This window comes from Drosophila eugracilis, unplaced genomic scaffold (genome assembly GCF_018153835.1).
Source record: "Drosophila eugracilis isolate 14026-0451.02 unplaced genomic scaffold, ASM1815383v1 contig_1828, whole genome shotgun sequence".
In the NCBI taxonomy this organism is placed as follows: domain Eukaryota; kingdom Metazoa; phylum Arthropoda; class Insecta; order Diptera; family Drosophilidae; genus Drosophila; species Drosophila eugracilis.
This window is the reverse complement of record NW_024572675.1, coordinates 816063-834200: the sequence shown is the minus strand read 5'-3', so window position 1 is coordinate 834200 and position 18138 is coordinate 816063. Positions and strand designations below refer to the sequence as shown.

Sequence of the window (18138 nt, the reverse complement as noted above, 5' to 3'; positions counted from 1 at the left end):
AAGGCATAATTCGCATTGAAGATGCCAAATGCAGTACTTAAGGAACCGAGGATTGATATCTTTCATGAAGAACTAGGTATCCTTTATAGGGACAACTTTTCTATACACTTGAAACAAAATTTGTATTGGCTTAAAAATACAGGCAGCTTAACCTTAATTAGGTACCATTTCTGACAAGTTCGGGTTTTATATATTCTTATCTCAGACTAGTATTACTCCGCGCATGTCTTTTTCATAAAATTGAACGCATTCTTTAGTTAGTTTTCTTATTTCTTGCCTCGGAAACTCTCCAGACAACTGCTAGGATGTATACTTTTTCATGAATCAGGATGACTTTCCTCATTTTGGCCAGGTAATTAAAGGTAATTTACGCTGCAAGCCTTACAGCTAAACAAATGTCAATAAGTCTAAGGTAAACAAAAGGCTTTCTAGTATTTACGATATGCAGGGGAGGTGAAAACGGTAATTTCCGGGTTTAAGGGTTACTATTAAGGTAGAACCTTATCTTGGCACTTGGACTGTTTGCTTTTAGCTGTGTAAATACTTAGTATAGTCGCGCTTAAAGTCTGTATGAGCAGGCTTTGCTCTGCCCCCAAAGAGGACCCAAGCCGCCAAAGGAGGGAGCAGCGGGGTCGAGCGGAAGCCGGAACCGCGGAGTAAAATTCCATCACGTTCAGGCCCCTTGCTGTTGGCCGCAGGCTGTCTTTACAGCCTTCAGATGACACGCCTCGAAAACAAGACTCGACGTGAGTCAAGTTATGAGCCGCACAATATATTTATAGATCACTTTACTTAATAATATTTTATTTAAATTGTCTTGCCTGTGTGGGCAATAACCGCTATCAAGTTCGGCAAAACGGATATGTTTTCGCAAAGCACTCAAGTCTCAAGACTCTTTCGAGAGATCCAAACAAACAATTAGCTATTAACATTTTAAGCATCTCGGGCAACAATTACATTACAAACTTACTTTAGCTTAATGTGCAAATATTTTGAAAACTTTTTTGCGTTTGTGTTTCTCTAGCTTGGGCTTGGGCTTGGAATCAAGCATGAATGGGCTGTCGGAGATCTAATGCGATACATTTTCCGCCAGAGTCTTGGATGGACCCGACCAGAACCAGATTGAACTTTCAACGTCTTAAAAGTTCCTCCTTAATGGGGTGCTTAAACTATATAGCTGTTTAATTACCTGCCTTAGATCATTTAAGAGTGAAAAGTATAAAACGAATATTGACAGTCGGAAGCCAGAAAAGTGTCATAAAAGGTTCCGAAGAGCAGCACTTACTTTAGGGAACCACCTCATAAGCCTTTTATTCAAATTGGGAGCTCCCAGCCGGGTATGCATCTTAGCCCAATGACCAGAATTCCAAGCCAAAAAACCCCCGGCACAAAGTCTACGCCCCTGCTAGGGTCAGCTCCTCTGTGGCTTCAATTAAATTATATTTATTGTTTCATTTTTGTGTATTCACAAACAAATGTGCGTTTTCTGGGCTTGTTTCGGTAGCATCCATGCCTCGCCACAAGGTAATTATTTCGTACTCTAAACTGTATTTTGTTTAGGGCATTTCGCTGTTGTCGTGCCTCTTGCCAACATCTTTGAACCGCAGGGCACTTTGTGTGTGTTTTCGAGCTGGAGCCAGAGGCTGGTGCTGCTATCAGGCCGCTCTGTCATTTTTATGATTGTTAATGTCTCGGTCAACGCTTTTAAGTCAAGTTCTGAGCCCCGTCCATATCCCGTCCGCCTCCCCGACCTCTGCGATCGTGTGGTGCTTGTTGTTGGCTTTAATGGAAAGAAATGAGTTTGAGAGCCAGTCGTTAACAGAGCCGCGAGGGGATCCGGCCTGCGAATTCATATAGTTTAAGGCGGGCATTAAAAACGATCGACACATTGGCCTGTCGGATGAGAACGCGTTCAGAAGTTCGTCGGGCGAGAGCTTGCGTGAGCTCGCTTAGTAAATCCGATGGGACAAGAACTCTAAAAACCGAAATCTTCACCTTCTGAGACTGACGAATTGGCCAAAATGGCTAAAATCCACTGTGCATTGTGCCTCTGCTCACTACTCCTATTCCTATCGAGTGTTGTATCTGCAAATCGGCGCATCCGGCGACAAAATCGATCTGATCGACTGCTGGCCGACATCGGCGTCCGTGCCCAGTCCTACAATCCCCGAGTGCCGGAGAACGGCATCCAGCAGTACACCGACATCGACCAGGATCTGCGGCACCTCTTCCTCAACACCAGGCAGACCACGCTGAGATGGGCTCTCAATAACATCGAGGCGTTGAGCAGCCGGGGCAGAAGAGAGGGAAAGCTCCAGCACCAGGTGCCGAAGAAAGTGCCCTTTTCCTGTCCCACCAACAACACACGGTCCCCGAGCCCACCCACTTCAATAGAGCACCTAAGGCCGGGTGACATCGACATTATAGCTGCCTTCGGCGACTCCCTGTCTGCTGGCAACGGGATTCTGTCCAACAACGCCATTGACATGATCAACGAGTTTCGGGGTCTGACCTTCTCGGGCGGAGGTCTGGCCAACTGGCGGCGGTTCACAACCCTTCCTAACATCCTGAGGATCTTCAATCCAAAGCTGTACGGCTTCGCGGTGAGCAATAGTCTGGTGATCAACCACCGATCCTCACGGCTGAACATCGCCGAGCCGATGATCATGTCGCGGGACTTACCCTTTCAAGCCAGGGTCCTCATCGATCTGTTGCGGCGCGATCCCAACGTGGACATGAAACGCCACTGGAAGCTGCTGACTGTGTACGTGGGCAACAACGACATCTGCTCGGACCTTTGTCATTGGGACACTCCGCAGACCTTCCTCGACCAGCACGCCCGCGATCTACGCCAGGCCTTCCGGCTTCTGCGCGACCATGTGCCCCGCCTGCTGATCAACCTGATCGTTGTACCAAATATTCCGCTGGTGCTGAGCACCATGACCCAGGTCCCGCTGCAGTGCTTCGTGGTGCACCGTGTCGGGTGCCACTGCCTGATCAACGACCGACTAAATCGCACCCAACTCGCGGAGCGCATGGAGACTTTAACCCGTTGGCAGCGGCTGGACATGGAGATCGCTCGTCTGCCTGAGTTCCACCGCCAGGACTTCGCCATCGTCGCCCACCCGATGCTGGCCAACCTGACGGCCCCCACGCTGCCCGATGGGAGCACAGACTGGCGGTTCTTCTCACACGACTGCTTCCACTTCAGCCAACGAGGTCACGCGATCATCTCGAACATGCTGTGGAACAGCATGCTCCTGCCGGACGACCAGAAGCCGCGGCCTTCGAAAGTGCCTGAGCTGTTCGAGCGGGTCGTTTGCCCCACTTCCGAGCAGCCCTACTTTGTGGTCAGGCCAAGCTGAGTTCCCCCAAGATCGGGAGCGGGTTAAGTTACTTGGTTAAGCTGTCTGGTGACCTTTTTGAGCGGGTCCGCAGTCGGGTCTACACAGAGGGAAATTACTTGTCCTACGATTCGGTATTTTGCAGAAAATAAGTAAGACTACAACCACTGAATATCTCTCCATCGAACGAGAATCTTTCCACTTGGCATTATTCACAACATTCACAACATTAAGATATGAAATCGCTTTCACTTTCGATTTCTCGAGAACTGCGAATTATTAGAACAGTGGAACTTTGAACTTTGCATGTCTTTCCTGTGAGGTGGACGGACTATATTATGGCTATTCTTTTAAATCAGAACACTGAGAAAATATATAACTGTCAAAGTGTGAAGAATCTGCCAAGTCGGATCTTGCTAAGTATATCTAGTCCTTAAGTTTACAGAATATATTGTATTTTACAAGATACCAACTTAAGAGACGAGCGAACGATGTGGTCAGTCTGTGGTTTTTATTATATACTAAAATATATATTCTTGGAAAGGAATCCAAGGAACCCTTAGGAATCAGGGGAGAACTTACATTTGATTGACTTTACTGATTGCGCGCTCTTCATCGCTCACTTCGTTTCATTTCAATTAAAATGTTATGCAATTTTAATTTATATTTTTAATTAATCAAATTCACTAAAAAACAATATCATCCCCGTCCGGCGTAAAAATTCATTAAAAGACTTTTTGCTTATGCGGCGAAAAAAATGGTTCCAGCTTACGGAAGCCCCCACCTCTGCCGCCCCCTCTCTCGGTCGAGTCTACGCGTGACAACGCCGCCTCCTCATCACCACCTCCGCAGCAGGCTCTGCCACACCCACTCTCTTGCTTGCGCTGAAATTAAAATATAAAATATAAATAAAATAAGAAAAAACGCCGCAGTGGAGTGACCGACTACGGGATACCTCCTACTGACTGCCCTGCCAGAGAATCTGTTTACTTCCTATCTACTATCCAGAACTCCAGTTTGGTATTCGACCAAGTATTTCCCTTAAGAGAATAAAATTGTAGATTTGTACTTTGCCATACGAGGAACCATCCCTTTCAGCTGATTTACGAATAGGACATACCCTGTAGCTCCACGAGCAGAGCGCCAGACAAAGCATCCCGCTTATGCAGAGGCAGGACCACCTGCAAACCGGACAGTTGCCAATGGGCGGATACCAACCCCCAAAAGAATCTGATTCCGGGCTCATGTGAAATAAAAAAGTGGAAATGAGTACATATACGTATGCACGCCCACTGCAAACAAGGCTGCCGGAGGGGGTGGAGGGGGTGGAACAATAATAACAGGACTGTGGAAAAAATCCGGAAAAATTGCGACTGTGGTTGGGTGGGTGCTTGGGAGGTTGGGAGGTTGGCCAGACGAGGTGGGAGGAGGTGTTGTAAAAATTATATTAAAAATGCAGTGTCCGAAAAGGGCGTATCACAACCATACACATGTGCAAGTACTCACTCACACACTCACACTCTCAAAGGGAAAAAAGATGACACGTGGCCGCAAAAAAGTAATAATAAGAGTAACAGGGCTGGGCCTGTTCCACGGCGCTGATATATACACCTTTGCACATATACCAAACATACATCCGAGCATTATTTACATATATAAATATTTTGGGGCCCAAGAACACTCTAAAACTGTGCTGTTTCGAAAACACGGGTTTTTATTTTGGTCCTGGCCAGTGGAATGCAAGGTAAACAGCCCAAATGGGATTGCAAATAGCCAAACAGAACTTCCTTCGGCGTTGCACAGTGGGCTGTTTAGAAGCAACTGATGTCAGCCAAAAAGCGAATAATGAACTAAAACTTAAGTTAATGTTTCTTAGATGAGGTTATCTACCAAAGATATTATTAAGTTGGAATAATTTATTTATGGTGGTGAGTCGCCAGGGTGTACCTACTATCCTTGGCCATAGTTAAGAAAGTTACATTAGGAGGTTGCTGGTGACCACTGTGAAACGGTTATCCAGAAACAAAAAATACAATCTCCAGCCTTGATTAACCCAAACGAGGATATTATCTCGCACTCCTCAGATAGTGGATGGAAAACCGTGGTATTCAGAAGAGGGTTAACCGGGAGCATAGGCATAGAAGTGCCAAATGAAACAGATAGACCGGAGTGGCCAGAGAGGGCCGGCGGATGATTGCATAAATATAATATGATTGCAAACAAAAACATTTTTTATCCATTTGTGACCGAACCCCTTGGTCAGACCCCCATCCTTTGCTTATGTGCCACTACCACCCGAGTAAATCTAATGTTAGCACTGATGGGGAGGGGGAGCATAATCCGAAATACTGAATGATGTTAGACAGTACAGGGGAGACCACTCTGCCTCTTAGCCAATTTTAGTTGAGTTTATATTAACAAAATTATGTCTTTTGACTTTAGTTTAACGTAGTAGTAACTCTAATAACTCTAATCTAAGGAGATATGATCCCGTTGACTTGCATTATAATGGACGAAGCACCTTAGAGAAAGACTAATTATTGCCCACACCACTAGCATTGATACCGCAAAATAGCATACTTGTTCCCAAAACTTCCACTTTAAGTGACCACCAATTGGAGATTAACCTGGCAAATCCATCAAGACAGTTCCTTTCCAGCGGAATCGGCCAGGTACATCAGCCTTGCGGGGCATGACAATACGACGTCTGCAACTGTCTGAGGGGAAAAATGAATGGGAGGATGTGCAGAGTCAAGGGTCCTTGGAGTGGCCACGAAAAAAGTCAACGCTTGACATTAAACAGCGACAACATTTTCACTTTGCATGCGGAATGCCCGTACAAAGCGCCCAGAATAGACTAGCAGAGACGTCTCATAAAGCAGCTGACAACCGCATTGGCCCCCTTTCCTCACTCCCCACTCACGAGTGCCAGATGCCGGATCTCGGATCACCATCTCCAATCCGCCACCGCTAACAAGCCGCGCCAAAACGCCAGCCAGACAGCGGCGGCGATGGCGGAAATAGAGCAAAAGTTGAAAACAAAAACGGCGAGCGAAATGGAAAAAATGGCACACAAGCTACTTGAGCTTGGACCGGCGACGCTTTCACATTGCCCACCCTTTCCTGGTATTTTTTCCGCGACCAGGCATGCGGCTGACGGGTTAAGGCGGGACAGTTGACCGCCGCCACTGGCCAGGGCGGAGGGCCGGCGCCTTTAGCCAGTGTCCTTTCATTGTATGCTTCCTCCCAACCTCGTATCCGTCCTGCCCTCGAAATCCAACTACCAGTTCCTGTCCGGATCCTAACCCCCCGTGTAATGGCAATGATTTTGACGTCTGTTTAGTTGGCCCTTTGCAAGGCTTGAACGCAAAGGATAATGGCCATTTGCAGGCGGGGGTGGCGAGGACTGGAGGAGTCCTTTGCGGGAGATGCGTCTCTTGGTGCGTTTTTTCGGGAGAGGCGGAAGCGTCTTTTAATCAGCGCTTCGTGGCAATGAAAACTAATAGGTTGCGGGACATCCTTTGGGAATGGGTTTTTCCATCCAATGGTCAGCTTTCATATATTTTTGGAGATTGGTCTTAACTATAGGTTTGGGATTTAAACGCTTATAAGAAACTAAATTTTGATAAGCTGAGGAGTAACTCAAAGTCCGAATTCCGTAAAGCAAGCAAAGGGGAAAGTTGCATCTACTAGGATTCTTCGTTTCTCATTTTCCGCTTTTTGTCTGGCCACCCAGCAGAGAACATCTCGTGGCCCATTTGCTTATGCCTTCTGCCATTGTTTGCGCTACACTTCAACGCACTTTCGCCATTGATCCGGAGAGTCATGCATACAGGCAGACCATCTACTCACCCGCCCTGGAAAGCAGCCTGGTCCCCAAACTGGCCTTTAATTCTGGCTTCGTGGAATGGTTGGCCCCCGCTGTATTTTTTCATTTTTATTGAATTTTGCTGCCCCATGCTCATCCTGGTGCGCCTTCACAACAACTGACCAGATCCGGCGGAATAACCCGCTCCCGCCGGAGTGTGCTGCATTATGCCGGGACATACGTTTTGAAATTCCATTCCTGCGTAGGTTTTTTTCATCCATTACTCAAATCTGTGTGTTTGCTCGGGTGTGAGGGCGTGGGAGGGGACGGTGGCACGTATGTTGCCAGGTTGCCACGTTCGGGGGCAACGCCGCTAAGCTTTGACTTGGGATTTGCATTTTTACGCGCCGAGAACCAACATTCGTCCCGTGCACTTGTGTTCCAGGGAGGTGGTGTGGGAAGGGTCGCTTCGGTGGAGCGAGGAATGGCTTCCACTTCTGCTGATGTCGTGATTTTTTTGCTACCCTGTGACGGACCTTGCTAGCTTGATGGACGTTTTCTGAATATTTCTGTTCATAAACAGGTAATAACATTCTACTTGGGACTTCCCACGGTAAATCCATGATAAACTGATAGTTTTAAACTAATTTTGGTTTATCATAAACTATTTAACGATGCGTTTCATTAAGAACTTACAGGGTGACCCAGTGCCTAATGAGTGCCCGCAAACTGAGGGTTAGAAGAGCGGTTTATTGTTGACGTTTTTACGGGTGGTCCTTCATTTTCCATAATTCCCATCTCGCTTTATCCTCGCATGCTTCTTTCATTCCGTGTCCTGTTTTGGGATAAAAATCCATTTCATCATCCGGGTTTCCTCAGCTCGCTGCCGTCCTGCTGAGGCTGCTTTGTCTGATCGCGTTGAAATTGTAATGAGATTTTCTTTTTCTGGTCGATTTTGGGTCGGGGAGCCGGGCGGCGGGAATTTTCCGGTAATATGCTTTCCGACCGTGTATGCTGGCCGGGACTTTGTCTATTTAATTTATAAAATTTATCTGCGGCTCGCTTCGGTGGGTAGCTTTATACTTTTGGCGAGCCGTTCTCCTGTCCACGATTTGCGGTTGTCAAGTTAAATAACAGCGGAAAATGCATTCGCCCATTCATCACTCGGGACCAAGCATGGCAATCAGTCTGTCGTCCCTTCCTTACGGACGAGTATCTGTATCCTTTCTGTCCCGTTTCCGGCTAAAATGTTTTTTTCGGCACTTTTCCCTCCTCCGTGCGAGTTTTTAATAGATTTGACGCGTTCCTTCCGAGTGCGTGGGGTTGGACTTATCCTTTCAGTTTGTGAAGAAGGCTTTTTGGTGGACTTCCAGGTTAAGGAGGCTGAGATTTCAGGAGGAAAATGCGTTCAAAGGACTCTGCTAAGATATATGTAATTCTGCAGCTAACCAATTTGTTTATAAACACCATAAAATGAAGAATGATCTGCAATGATATCCCCCTAGTCGACATGTGCACCAATATTTGGCCATACAAAACGAAAGGAAGAGAGGACATAGCTGACTATCTCTGCCTTTTCGCCGCTCTCTCAAACAATACACAATTTCCAATTAAGCGACAGTTTGTCCTCTTGCCCGTCCCCAGCTGCAGACTGCTGCTATATGCTCGCTCGTTCGCATGCATAGACGTCTAACCCGTTCCCCGGAAACCCGTCCCCATGGCTGTTGTTTCTGTCGCTTTTGGCGGGCTCAATAGCAAATTGTATTTAAAATTTATATAAAATTCGGGGAGTATTTGTTGTGACAACGTCTGTGTGCCACCGACCCTCCGAACACCACTTCCCCGCCACCTAGCAGCAGGGGCCACCACACGGTTATTTTTGCCTGTTCTACAATCAACGTTAAAAATTCGCGCAATTTATGCATGCATGGAGGGGGAGAGGGGCGGTGGTGTGGGCTTGTACAAATGGCAAAAAGCCTCCGTCACCGCCTCTTTCCTGTGGCCCTCGCCCCCGCCTGCTCCGTCTCGCTCGCCTTCCTCCGACTACTGGGCCAGTGCTATTTCCACTGGCGAATCACCAAAAACTCCGCGCTTGTTTATTTTATTGGCACGTAAATTTATGTGGATATCCGCACTGCCTGGTCCAAGAGCGAGTGGGAGAGCGGAGGACTTCCATTCCCGCATTCTATATATTGTATGTACACAATTGTGTTTTGTGTATTTTATAAATAATTTTTGTTCGACGCGCAAACACTCGCGCACACCCAAAATCGCTGCTTTCCACCGGATTCCCGGAGCATATAAATTTGTATATTATATATACTGTGGGGCTTTCGTCGGAGGGGCAAGCCAGCCGAGTCGCATGCATGTGGAATTATTGCCAATAAACCATAAAACTATTTGGTTTTAAAGCGTCTGTTTCTGAGTTCTTTCGCTCTTTCTTAATCAAATATAGTCAAAACTGATTTTAATTTAGGAATATACTTGGAAAGAACTCTGCTAACCACAAGTGGAAGGGTGGAACTTATCGAAAGGAAATGGAGATTATTTGTCCAACTTTAATTTTCCATTAATCAGGCTATGACTTTCGATATTCGTTTGCCAAGGGCTTTGTCCAGTTTCGTGCTGTCCCAGTTCCAAGGACCCTGTCATTTTAAAGCCGAACTAAGTCCTCTTGGATCTACCAACTGAACCTTTGCTGCTTCTTTACAAAAGCTGGCAAACAAAGAAGGGCGACGGGGTTGGTCGGCAGCATCATCAATATGCAAAGGTCCAGTTAGAGATGGGAAAAAGACAGGAGAAGCCAGAGACCGAATCGTACCGAGGTACACTGGACCAAAGTTCCATATTTGGTTTCGTGCATATCAAGCAGTGTACGGAGTTTTATGTCGATCTCAACTGGAATCGCACTGGAGTGACCAAGGGAGTTTGCACATTAAAAGAATTCGACTTTATAAAGAAATGGATAGATATAAGATAAGGGAACATCAATATAATTGAAGGAAAGTGCTGGCCAGGATGGCCACTGTGCTGCCATTCGATGCGACCCTGCCCTGCTCACGTTCCATGCTGTCCAATTATGTCTCACACATGGAAATGCAACGTGCAGTGGCGGAAATCAGCCAGGACCCTTCCCCGAGCCACCCTCCTAGCCGCCCAATCACTCGACGCGCTTGTTGGGCCCGCGAGGCCTTTGGCCAGGAGCGGCAGAGCGACACGAACCAGGCCCAAACGACCAGCGAACAAACGACACATGAATGGCATAACGGGTCCATGGGAGCATGAGTCCATGGGCTGGGCGCTTGGGGGACTGGATAGTGAGAGGTGGGTGATGTGGGTTCAATTGGTCAGTCCTCGGGCGGGAGTTTCGGGGATCGAGGCTCAGTTCTGTTTCAATTTGCACCCCCGCCGACGCGCAATCACTCAGTCGACCCACTGCGTAGTGGGCACCCCATCCAGCTTTCCGCGAAACGCAGGACTCGGGAGAATGGGACAGGGAACGTGTGTTTCCCACTCCCTCACTCGTTCGCCATCGACATATGGTTGTTGTTTTCTTTCTGGCCATGGCTAGTCTGGTTCGGTGCTGCTGCTTTCCACGCTGGCCAGCGCTATGTGCGTTTGTGGAAACAATCGATTTATTTTCGGTTTCATTTCTGATTGGCAATATTTCATTGCAATGTCGTCCCTTTTTTGCTTCCGACTCCCCGACTCGCTCCATTCCGTTTGTGTATGTAGCTGGAATATTTGTATTTTTCAAATAATAACGAGTAGTGGGGGATGGAATCGGAGTTCGGATTTGGGTTGGGTTCAAACTGAAAATTCATTTGCAGATGCAAAAAAGTATTAAACACGGTCTCCAGAGGGCATAATATTAGATTAACGAAAAGCCAAACTACTGCTTTGAAAAATGAATTGCGTAATCGAAAAAGTTTTACTTAACAATTAGTCAGAGATTAAATGAGAGATTCCATTCCTCCCCTTTCCAAGAACTACTACAGCTTACCTATATATTTAGATTGAGTCTCTGCCATTAATCTAAGTGGGGGTTAAGGGCAAAGTTCTTAAGAAATAAATGATAAAGCAATGTAGAAGAAGACAGCATTTCCAAAGACAAACTAGAATGTTTTGACTAGCGTAACCCAGTCTTCAAAGGTGTAGCCCAATCCTCAAATGTCCACCGTCTAACTAACATCGTATGTATGTTTGAGGGAAGCCACTGCGCTGTCTCATCCATTCATCCGATGTGACCACCCTTGGTAATCCTCAGAAGGGTTCACCATTCGCCAATTTTCCTTTGGTTCCATACATTTTTTCGATTGGACCTTCCAATTATTAAAATAAATAATGGATCTTCGAATGGTTCAGCATTTCGTGGGTGAAGGGTGAATAAATAAAACCCGTATTGATAATGGACAAATGCCAATCGAGCTGGTGAATGATGGTGTCTTTATTCCCGATACTCGTAGAGTAAAAAACACTGTGGCGTTCATAATATTGTAATGTATTGTCAATATCTATCTATTCACCAAAGAAGTTTCAAATCGGAACAATATTTCGCTATTTTTAACAAATTTAGGTTATAACTCCTCCCATGGACAGTGACGTCATCATCAGTTAGTAAAAATGTGTTTGCCACATCACAGATCCGTGGTCTCGACAGAAATAAATGTATTTTCCATTTTGAAAGAACTAACAAAAAAGCGTAATCCAATCTCATTTAATCCATTCCCGTAAAAGGCAGCCGATATGAGAGCCATCACAAACATAATGTCATAAATAGCTCCAATCCTAAATGATAAATATAAAAACAAAGTTAGCTAAAATGGGTATTTAATTAGTTAAATTGATCCTAAAATGTTTGAGTAATGCAGGAGTCGTCATTAATAGAAATTACCCGTAAATTATTCTATAATGCCCGTTAAAAACAATACATACCATTTAATTGAGGTATGTTTTTTAATATTTAAAAATCCTTAATAGTAGAATTTGAATATAATTTTTATCTTAATGCATCCCAATTAATGACATCAAATTGATGGAAATTTGGCGTGCTTCCTTAACAAAAACACCCCCCAAATACCGGGAGACAAAGTTCATATTAGTAGATAGTCGTAGAAGAGTTGCTGGTGGTTGAGGAGAACGAATTAGAATTAATACTTCGGTTATTGGCATTATCCAACGGCAACACTACGGACTGCAATAGCAAAGGGCCAGCAACACGCACCACGAAAAATTGAACACATTTCTTCGAGGCTTCCTTTGGGAAAATTCACGACATCAGACTCCAAAGCAGGCGGTCAGGCTTTTTATTCTTGCTGGTTCGGTGCTTCGCTGCGGTTTAGCACCAGCCAGAATGTTCTTCATCAAGCAGGCGCCTATTACACTCAGACCAAAAACCTGTTTTTAAATCTCTAAACTATTTCCACTTTTGTTAATACTTAAGATAGGAAGTCTGAAGCTCAAAAATATTTCGATTTCAGACGAGCCTAACCGAATCACTAAAGCTTTAAGAACTTTTTATTTTCGAAAAGGATATTAAGGATTCTTGGTACTATTTTCTTCTGAGTGCATTGCCGCAGCGGAGAGGACGACTCCGACTAACCGGCTCCCTCCGTCCCCGTTCTCGTTGCGTCAATGGTTTAACGATAATTTGCACAATTTTTGAGTTATGTCAATCGATTTCTAATGGGCGTCGCCGCGAATGCTGCAATGGCTGACGCAGGCGAAAATCGGGAGAACTCTGTTGGGATCAGCTCCACTCAGAGTTCCACAGTGCCAGCACTCCAACCTCTGCTCTTCTTATGACATCGAAAGCGAGCAATGATTTCGTACTTGCCAAGATTGCATTAATCTGGTTTCCTGGTTCTCTACTGTTCTCTAATGTGGGATTGGAGCTCTTTAACTGCAATTTCAAGAAAATGACTTCCGAAATGTTATTATTCCCTTTTGTTGTTTTTACGTAGTAATCGTAATTTTAAAAATAATTTATTGAATATGTTTGTATTTGAAATTGTGGTTTTCCCGAAGGGGTGAGAAAACGAGACTCATCGCGGCAGCAGATTCATTCCCTTAACCCGTTTGCTATTTTCACCAATTACCAACAAAATGGCATTTATTGTCTCTCAAAATATATATATCTCTATATATATATATATACTATATATATATACTATACCAATACCAATTTCAGCCCATAAATATGCAAAGGATTTGCGCAATTATCGCAGACTGGACTGAAACCACTTGCAAACACGAAGCGACATTTATTTATGACATTAATGCACGGAATAATATAAATATAAATTGGATATGTATAACCCACCAACAATAATTTCAGGCGGGTCTGCAATTTCGCTCCTGACTCCTGGCCCGTGACCCGTGGAAAGGGGTTGGCCAGGGGATAGAAGGGGGCAGACGCCATCAAATAAAAGCATGGTCGGATGTACCGCGCTCCCATTACCTGGCTGGAATATAAACCGAAATTGCAGTTTATATTTTATTCATGCATCGGAAAAATTGCATCGAAAAATTGTTTGTTATTCGCGGTTTGCAGGCTTTTCCAGACGGCAGAGTGCGGGTATAAATATGGATGTGTACACGCGCACACTTACTCTCAGTCAGTGCTCGATCCCCGGGATAGATTCGATTGCATTTGCATTGCCTACTTATGGGCGAATTATGGGTTGGTTGCCCTCGAACCCTCTTATGTTGTTGGCCACGTACACAAAACCCAATGCGTATCAACGCTTAATGCTTAACAGCGACAGCGTCGCGGCAACTACAATAATTTCAAAAATTGCATTGTTTCGCCGACGCATTTGGAAATGTGACACAAAGTCATCGAATTTTAAATCATTTCGGCTCTCGACGTCCGGGGTGTCCCCTTCCACGAGGAGTGAGGGGGAAGGAGCACAGTTTAGGTTTCCTCTTGGCAGGTTTGCAATGGCATCCTCGTTAGGCCCATCTCATCTCATTTTGGGTAGTTTAGGTAGATGGCTGGAGTGGGAGTGTTGGGCAGTAGGAGCGTATCGTTCCTGCAATTGGCTGTTGCTTTTTTCGCTGCGGGAATACAGCCACGATTTAGTTATCGCCTTATTTGTCTGGCAGTTGGATTGAGGGAGAGAAGTGGCGGCACTAGTCAAGTTTGGAAAGGGAGTGAATATTGTTATTTTGTCTGCAGAATTCCGATATCTACTTACTATACAAATTTCATTTTAAATCGATTTTATTTCGACAAATGACGATGATAAGAATTTATAAGTTAAAAAAGATATCGCCGAGGGCTTCGAATGCCAGAAACCCGTTTCTATATTGGCCATTTGTAAAATAAATAAACACCCAGAAGATGGTGCGATGTGCAACTATACTGGCGACAGCTGTTGTTAACGTCTTGTCTACACTTAAATGACTATAAAGGACACTTTAATCTTGAATTTTCCAACACCTCCTTAATAAGTTCCTTCTGAAACGTGCTGGGTGCAGTTTTAAGATCTTAAAAGCATCAATTAGTTCGACCTGAAAGATCTAATGGAAGGCGAATTTGGCTGGAATAGCTTTGCTTCGTGAGCAGGCTTGGCCGCAAAATACAATTAAAATAATTCGCCAATAAAAATATGTAAATTGTTGCAAAAATCTGAATAATACCTGCGGGTTGCTGCAGAAATAATTATTTGGTAAATTGCCTTGCAAACTGCAGGCTAACTTTGCACACAATGACAAAAACAAATATTACAAAAAACAGGATTCATACTGTTTTGCAATTAATCTCTAAAACAGACAAATCCCGCATTACCGAACCTGCCTACCCCGTCCTTATCCCGTCTGCACCCCGCCATTCCGCGGCTCTATTAATATTAATTGAAAATAAATGCAACATAAGCCGGTTCGGTCAAACAGCAGATGCCCCTGAGATAAGGAGTGGGCGGCAGGGGGCTGCCAGCCATTTTGTAAAATGCAAATAATTAAATGGCAGCCAATAAAATATGCGAATGAGTTGCGCGACACGTAGCAGGACAGTGTGGGTGAGATGTGCATATAATGAAATTCTCCGAGTTCGATGCTAAAGCCTTTGCAGTTAGTCCAAAGTATGGTGGACAGGCTTTTTGGCTTAGAACATATTCAGAAACAAGCATGGTAAGCTGTTAAGGCTGTCTCGCAGTCTTCATAGCCAAAAACTCATAATTACCTATGATTAACTTAGTAAATCTTAGACCCAACAGCCTAAATTAATATCAAATCATCTCAATAATTAATACTGGTTCCTTCTTGAACAGGCACTGGACTACGACTGCGAGGTGCAGGGCCAGGACATCCCACAGGCTATTCAGCTGCTTGGGGAGATGAACAGCAACGTGAAGCAGGTGACAGACTTGGTAGAGGGCATGCTGCAGAGGGTTAAGCGGGGGGAGCTGACCACGGAGTACGGCCTGAGCTTCCTCGAGGTGAAGTACCACATGCTGCTCGACTATTTGATCAATCTGACCTACGTGGTGCTGCGCAAGTGCTCCGGCGAGACCATCGAGGGAGATCCCTCGATCGAACGCCTGATCGAGATCCGCACTGTGCTGGAGAAGATTCGGCCCATAGATCACAAGCTACGCTACCAGATCGACAAGCTGGTGAAGACAGCCACCACTGGGGTCTCAAGCAGTACAGATCCCATACTCTACAAGCCCAACCCAGACGATATGATGAGCAGTGCAGTCGGAGCAAGCCGAAACGATGAGGATGCGCCAGATGACAGCGATGAGGAGGAGGATGACGATGAGGAGGAGGACGAGGATCAGGATGGGGCCGGGGCAGCGAAAATGCCCCGCAAGGCGGCCACAGCTGGAAAGTCCGGAGTGTATGTGCCGCCGCGCATCAAACCCGTTTACTACGACGGCGACGAACGCGATGCCGACAAGGAGAAAAAGGCCATGGACCGGGCCAAGAAGCGGGCCATTACGTGAGTTTCCACTAATTTCCATTTGTCAGCAAGTGTTCTACCCCTGTCCCCCCTTTCCAGGTCTTCCATGCTGCAGGACCTTAAAGAGGAGTACTTGGACGCCCCTACTGAGATATCGTCTGGCTCGCGGGCACAGCAGATGCTGTCTCAGTCGCAGAAGGAGAAACAGGAGTACGAGGAGACCTATTTGATGCGACTGCCGGTGACCAAGGCGGAGAAGCATCGCCAGCGCAAGCTGACCACATTGGGTATGTCCTGGCACTGTCTTCTTTGGAAGATTAATTAACTGAGCTTTCTATCCGGTCCGCAGGCACACTTGGTGACGAGATTCTTGGAGAGATTAGCCGAGAATCGGCCCTGCGCGGTGATGGGAGCAAAAAGCGCAAACTGGCCAAAAAGGGCAAGGGAAAGAAACGCGGCGGTAAAAAGCGGAAGTTCCATTAATCGTGAGCACATTTACTATTAAGTGACACCTTTTAGGTTATAGTTACAACAACAAAATATTTTCAAACTGTTTTCTTTATAGTTTAATTGATTTGATTTGATAAGTTGAGTTTTGAAATATGTTTGTCTTAGTTGCAAAGGGTTTTTCATACATTTTTGAGTCCTAAACACTTATATTTTATTGCATAATGTTAAGTTTTTCCAATTTATGTTTAACTGAATTTCCATTAAATGTGTTTCTATGATTAAAATTGCAATTCCTTCGTGTTTTTGTTTATTTTAAAAACCAATATTATTTTCAGCTAACTAGAAATGGTTATCTAGTAAGACGCTAAGTGCGTAAAATAATTAATATTAAAAAGCAATTAAAACGCGCATTGTAATCTGCAGTAATGTTTGAATCACAAAATTAATAACTTAAGTTAGTTCAGGAACCTAAATTAAATTAAAAACTAACAAAAATTCAAATAAACCTCAGCAACAAAGGCAAACTTTGTCCGTTGCTGTATTAAAAGTGAGCGAAAATTTTCAAACTCAAATTGTAACTTAAGGCACAGCAAAATTAATCGTAAAGAATACAGCCATATTTCGTTGTTTTTAGGAGTCGCAGCTAAAATTTAAAACTTTGGGCAAATGTAAACTTATATCTCGGAATATCTTTTGTTCAAGTCCTAACCAAATTCCAATGCAACCAAAAAATATATGTGAAAATGCAAAACCAAAACTAGAAACAAAAGAAAACTGAACTTCAGTGACAAAAAGCAGATGCCTTAACAAGAGACCGGTTTATACAGTAGGAAGGAACAGATTTTGAGGAAAACCCTGAGTTTACGTACATAAAGCAACGGCCGAAAGAAAGACTATATGACACTATAATAACGTAAGCCCCACCCAGAAACAGACACAAAAACAAAAACTTTAAACTTTAAATGTAAAATTGAGCAGAGAGTATTTGATAAAGTTTTAAGCCAGAACGCCGCGAGGAGAGGTCACTTTAGTTTGAACAGAAAAAGCTCCTAAAAACAACTGAATTTAGACACAAAATTTTATATATTTCTTATATTAAACTAAAATTAAGGCACACATTTTGAATAACCCAAATCGGAGAGATGCTACGTCCACTAAAAGCAGTGTTAAACGAAGGGAAGAACAAAGACAAAGCTTATGATTAAAGCCAATTTGAAAGCGCGCTGAAGAGTATGGGGATTAGTTGGAAAACTATATTAAATATAATAATAATTAATGCAATTAAATGTAAATGATAAACGAACAGATTAGAATAGAACTAGGTTATAGAAGGCGGAGAGAAAACAAGCAAACTTTTGGCTTCTACAACAAACTTTGACTAAGGATGAAAATTTCTTCAAAATTTTTGAGACAACTTTTTGGCTATAAACTTAAGAACAAGCAACGATAGGCAGACAACCCGAAATTACCACATAAATGCAATAGAACTCAAAATTATTTACAGGCACCAAGCAACACGATGTTTTAAGTGTAATTAAATAAATTAATTTAATTAATTTATTTGTGTTGAAAGCTGAAAGACTGAATATGTTAAAACGAAACCAAAATGTAACAAAACAATGAAACGA

At 44.3% G+C, this 18138-nt stretch overlaps 2 protein-coding genes across 2 annotated transcripts in view; both read left to right on the top strand.

Annotated features, from left to right (window-relative positions):
• Positions 1 to 16800, top strand: part of LOC108102490 (neuroguidin) — a 38957-nt gene extending 22157 nt beyond the window's left edge. The window contains exons 2-4 of the mRNA XM_017207504.2: positions 15426 to 16099; positions 16160 to 16347; positions 16410 to 16800. Coding sequence (XP_017062993.1) covers positions 15426 to 16099; positions 16160 to 16347; positions 16410 to 16543 — 996 coding nt within the window. The 3' untranslated portion in view covers positions 16544 to 16800. The remainder of the gene's footprint in view (positions 1 to 15425; positions 16100 to 16159; positions 16348 to 16409) is intronic.
• Positions 1906 to 4004, top strand: LOC108102489 (phospholipase B1, membrane-associated). Its single transcript, XM_017207503.2, has one exon. It carries the CDS (start codon positions 2022 to 2024, stop codon positions 3363 to 3365), a length of 1344 nt encoding a protein of 447 aa, XP_017062992.2. The 5' UTR covers positions 1906 to 2021; the 3' UTR covers positions 3366 to 4004.
• Positions 16801 to 18138: the final 1338 nt, after the last annotated feature.

Coding starts and splice junctions, on each gene's coding strand:
- LOC108102489 (XM_017207503.2), top strand. CDS start 2,022: ATGGCTAAAATCCACTGTGCATTGTGCCTCTGCTCACTACTCCTATTC.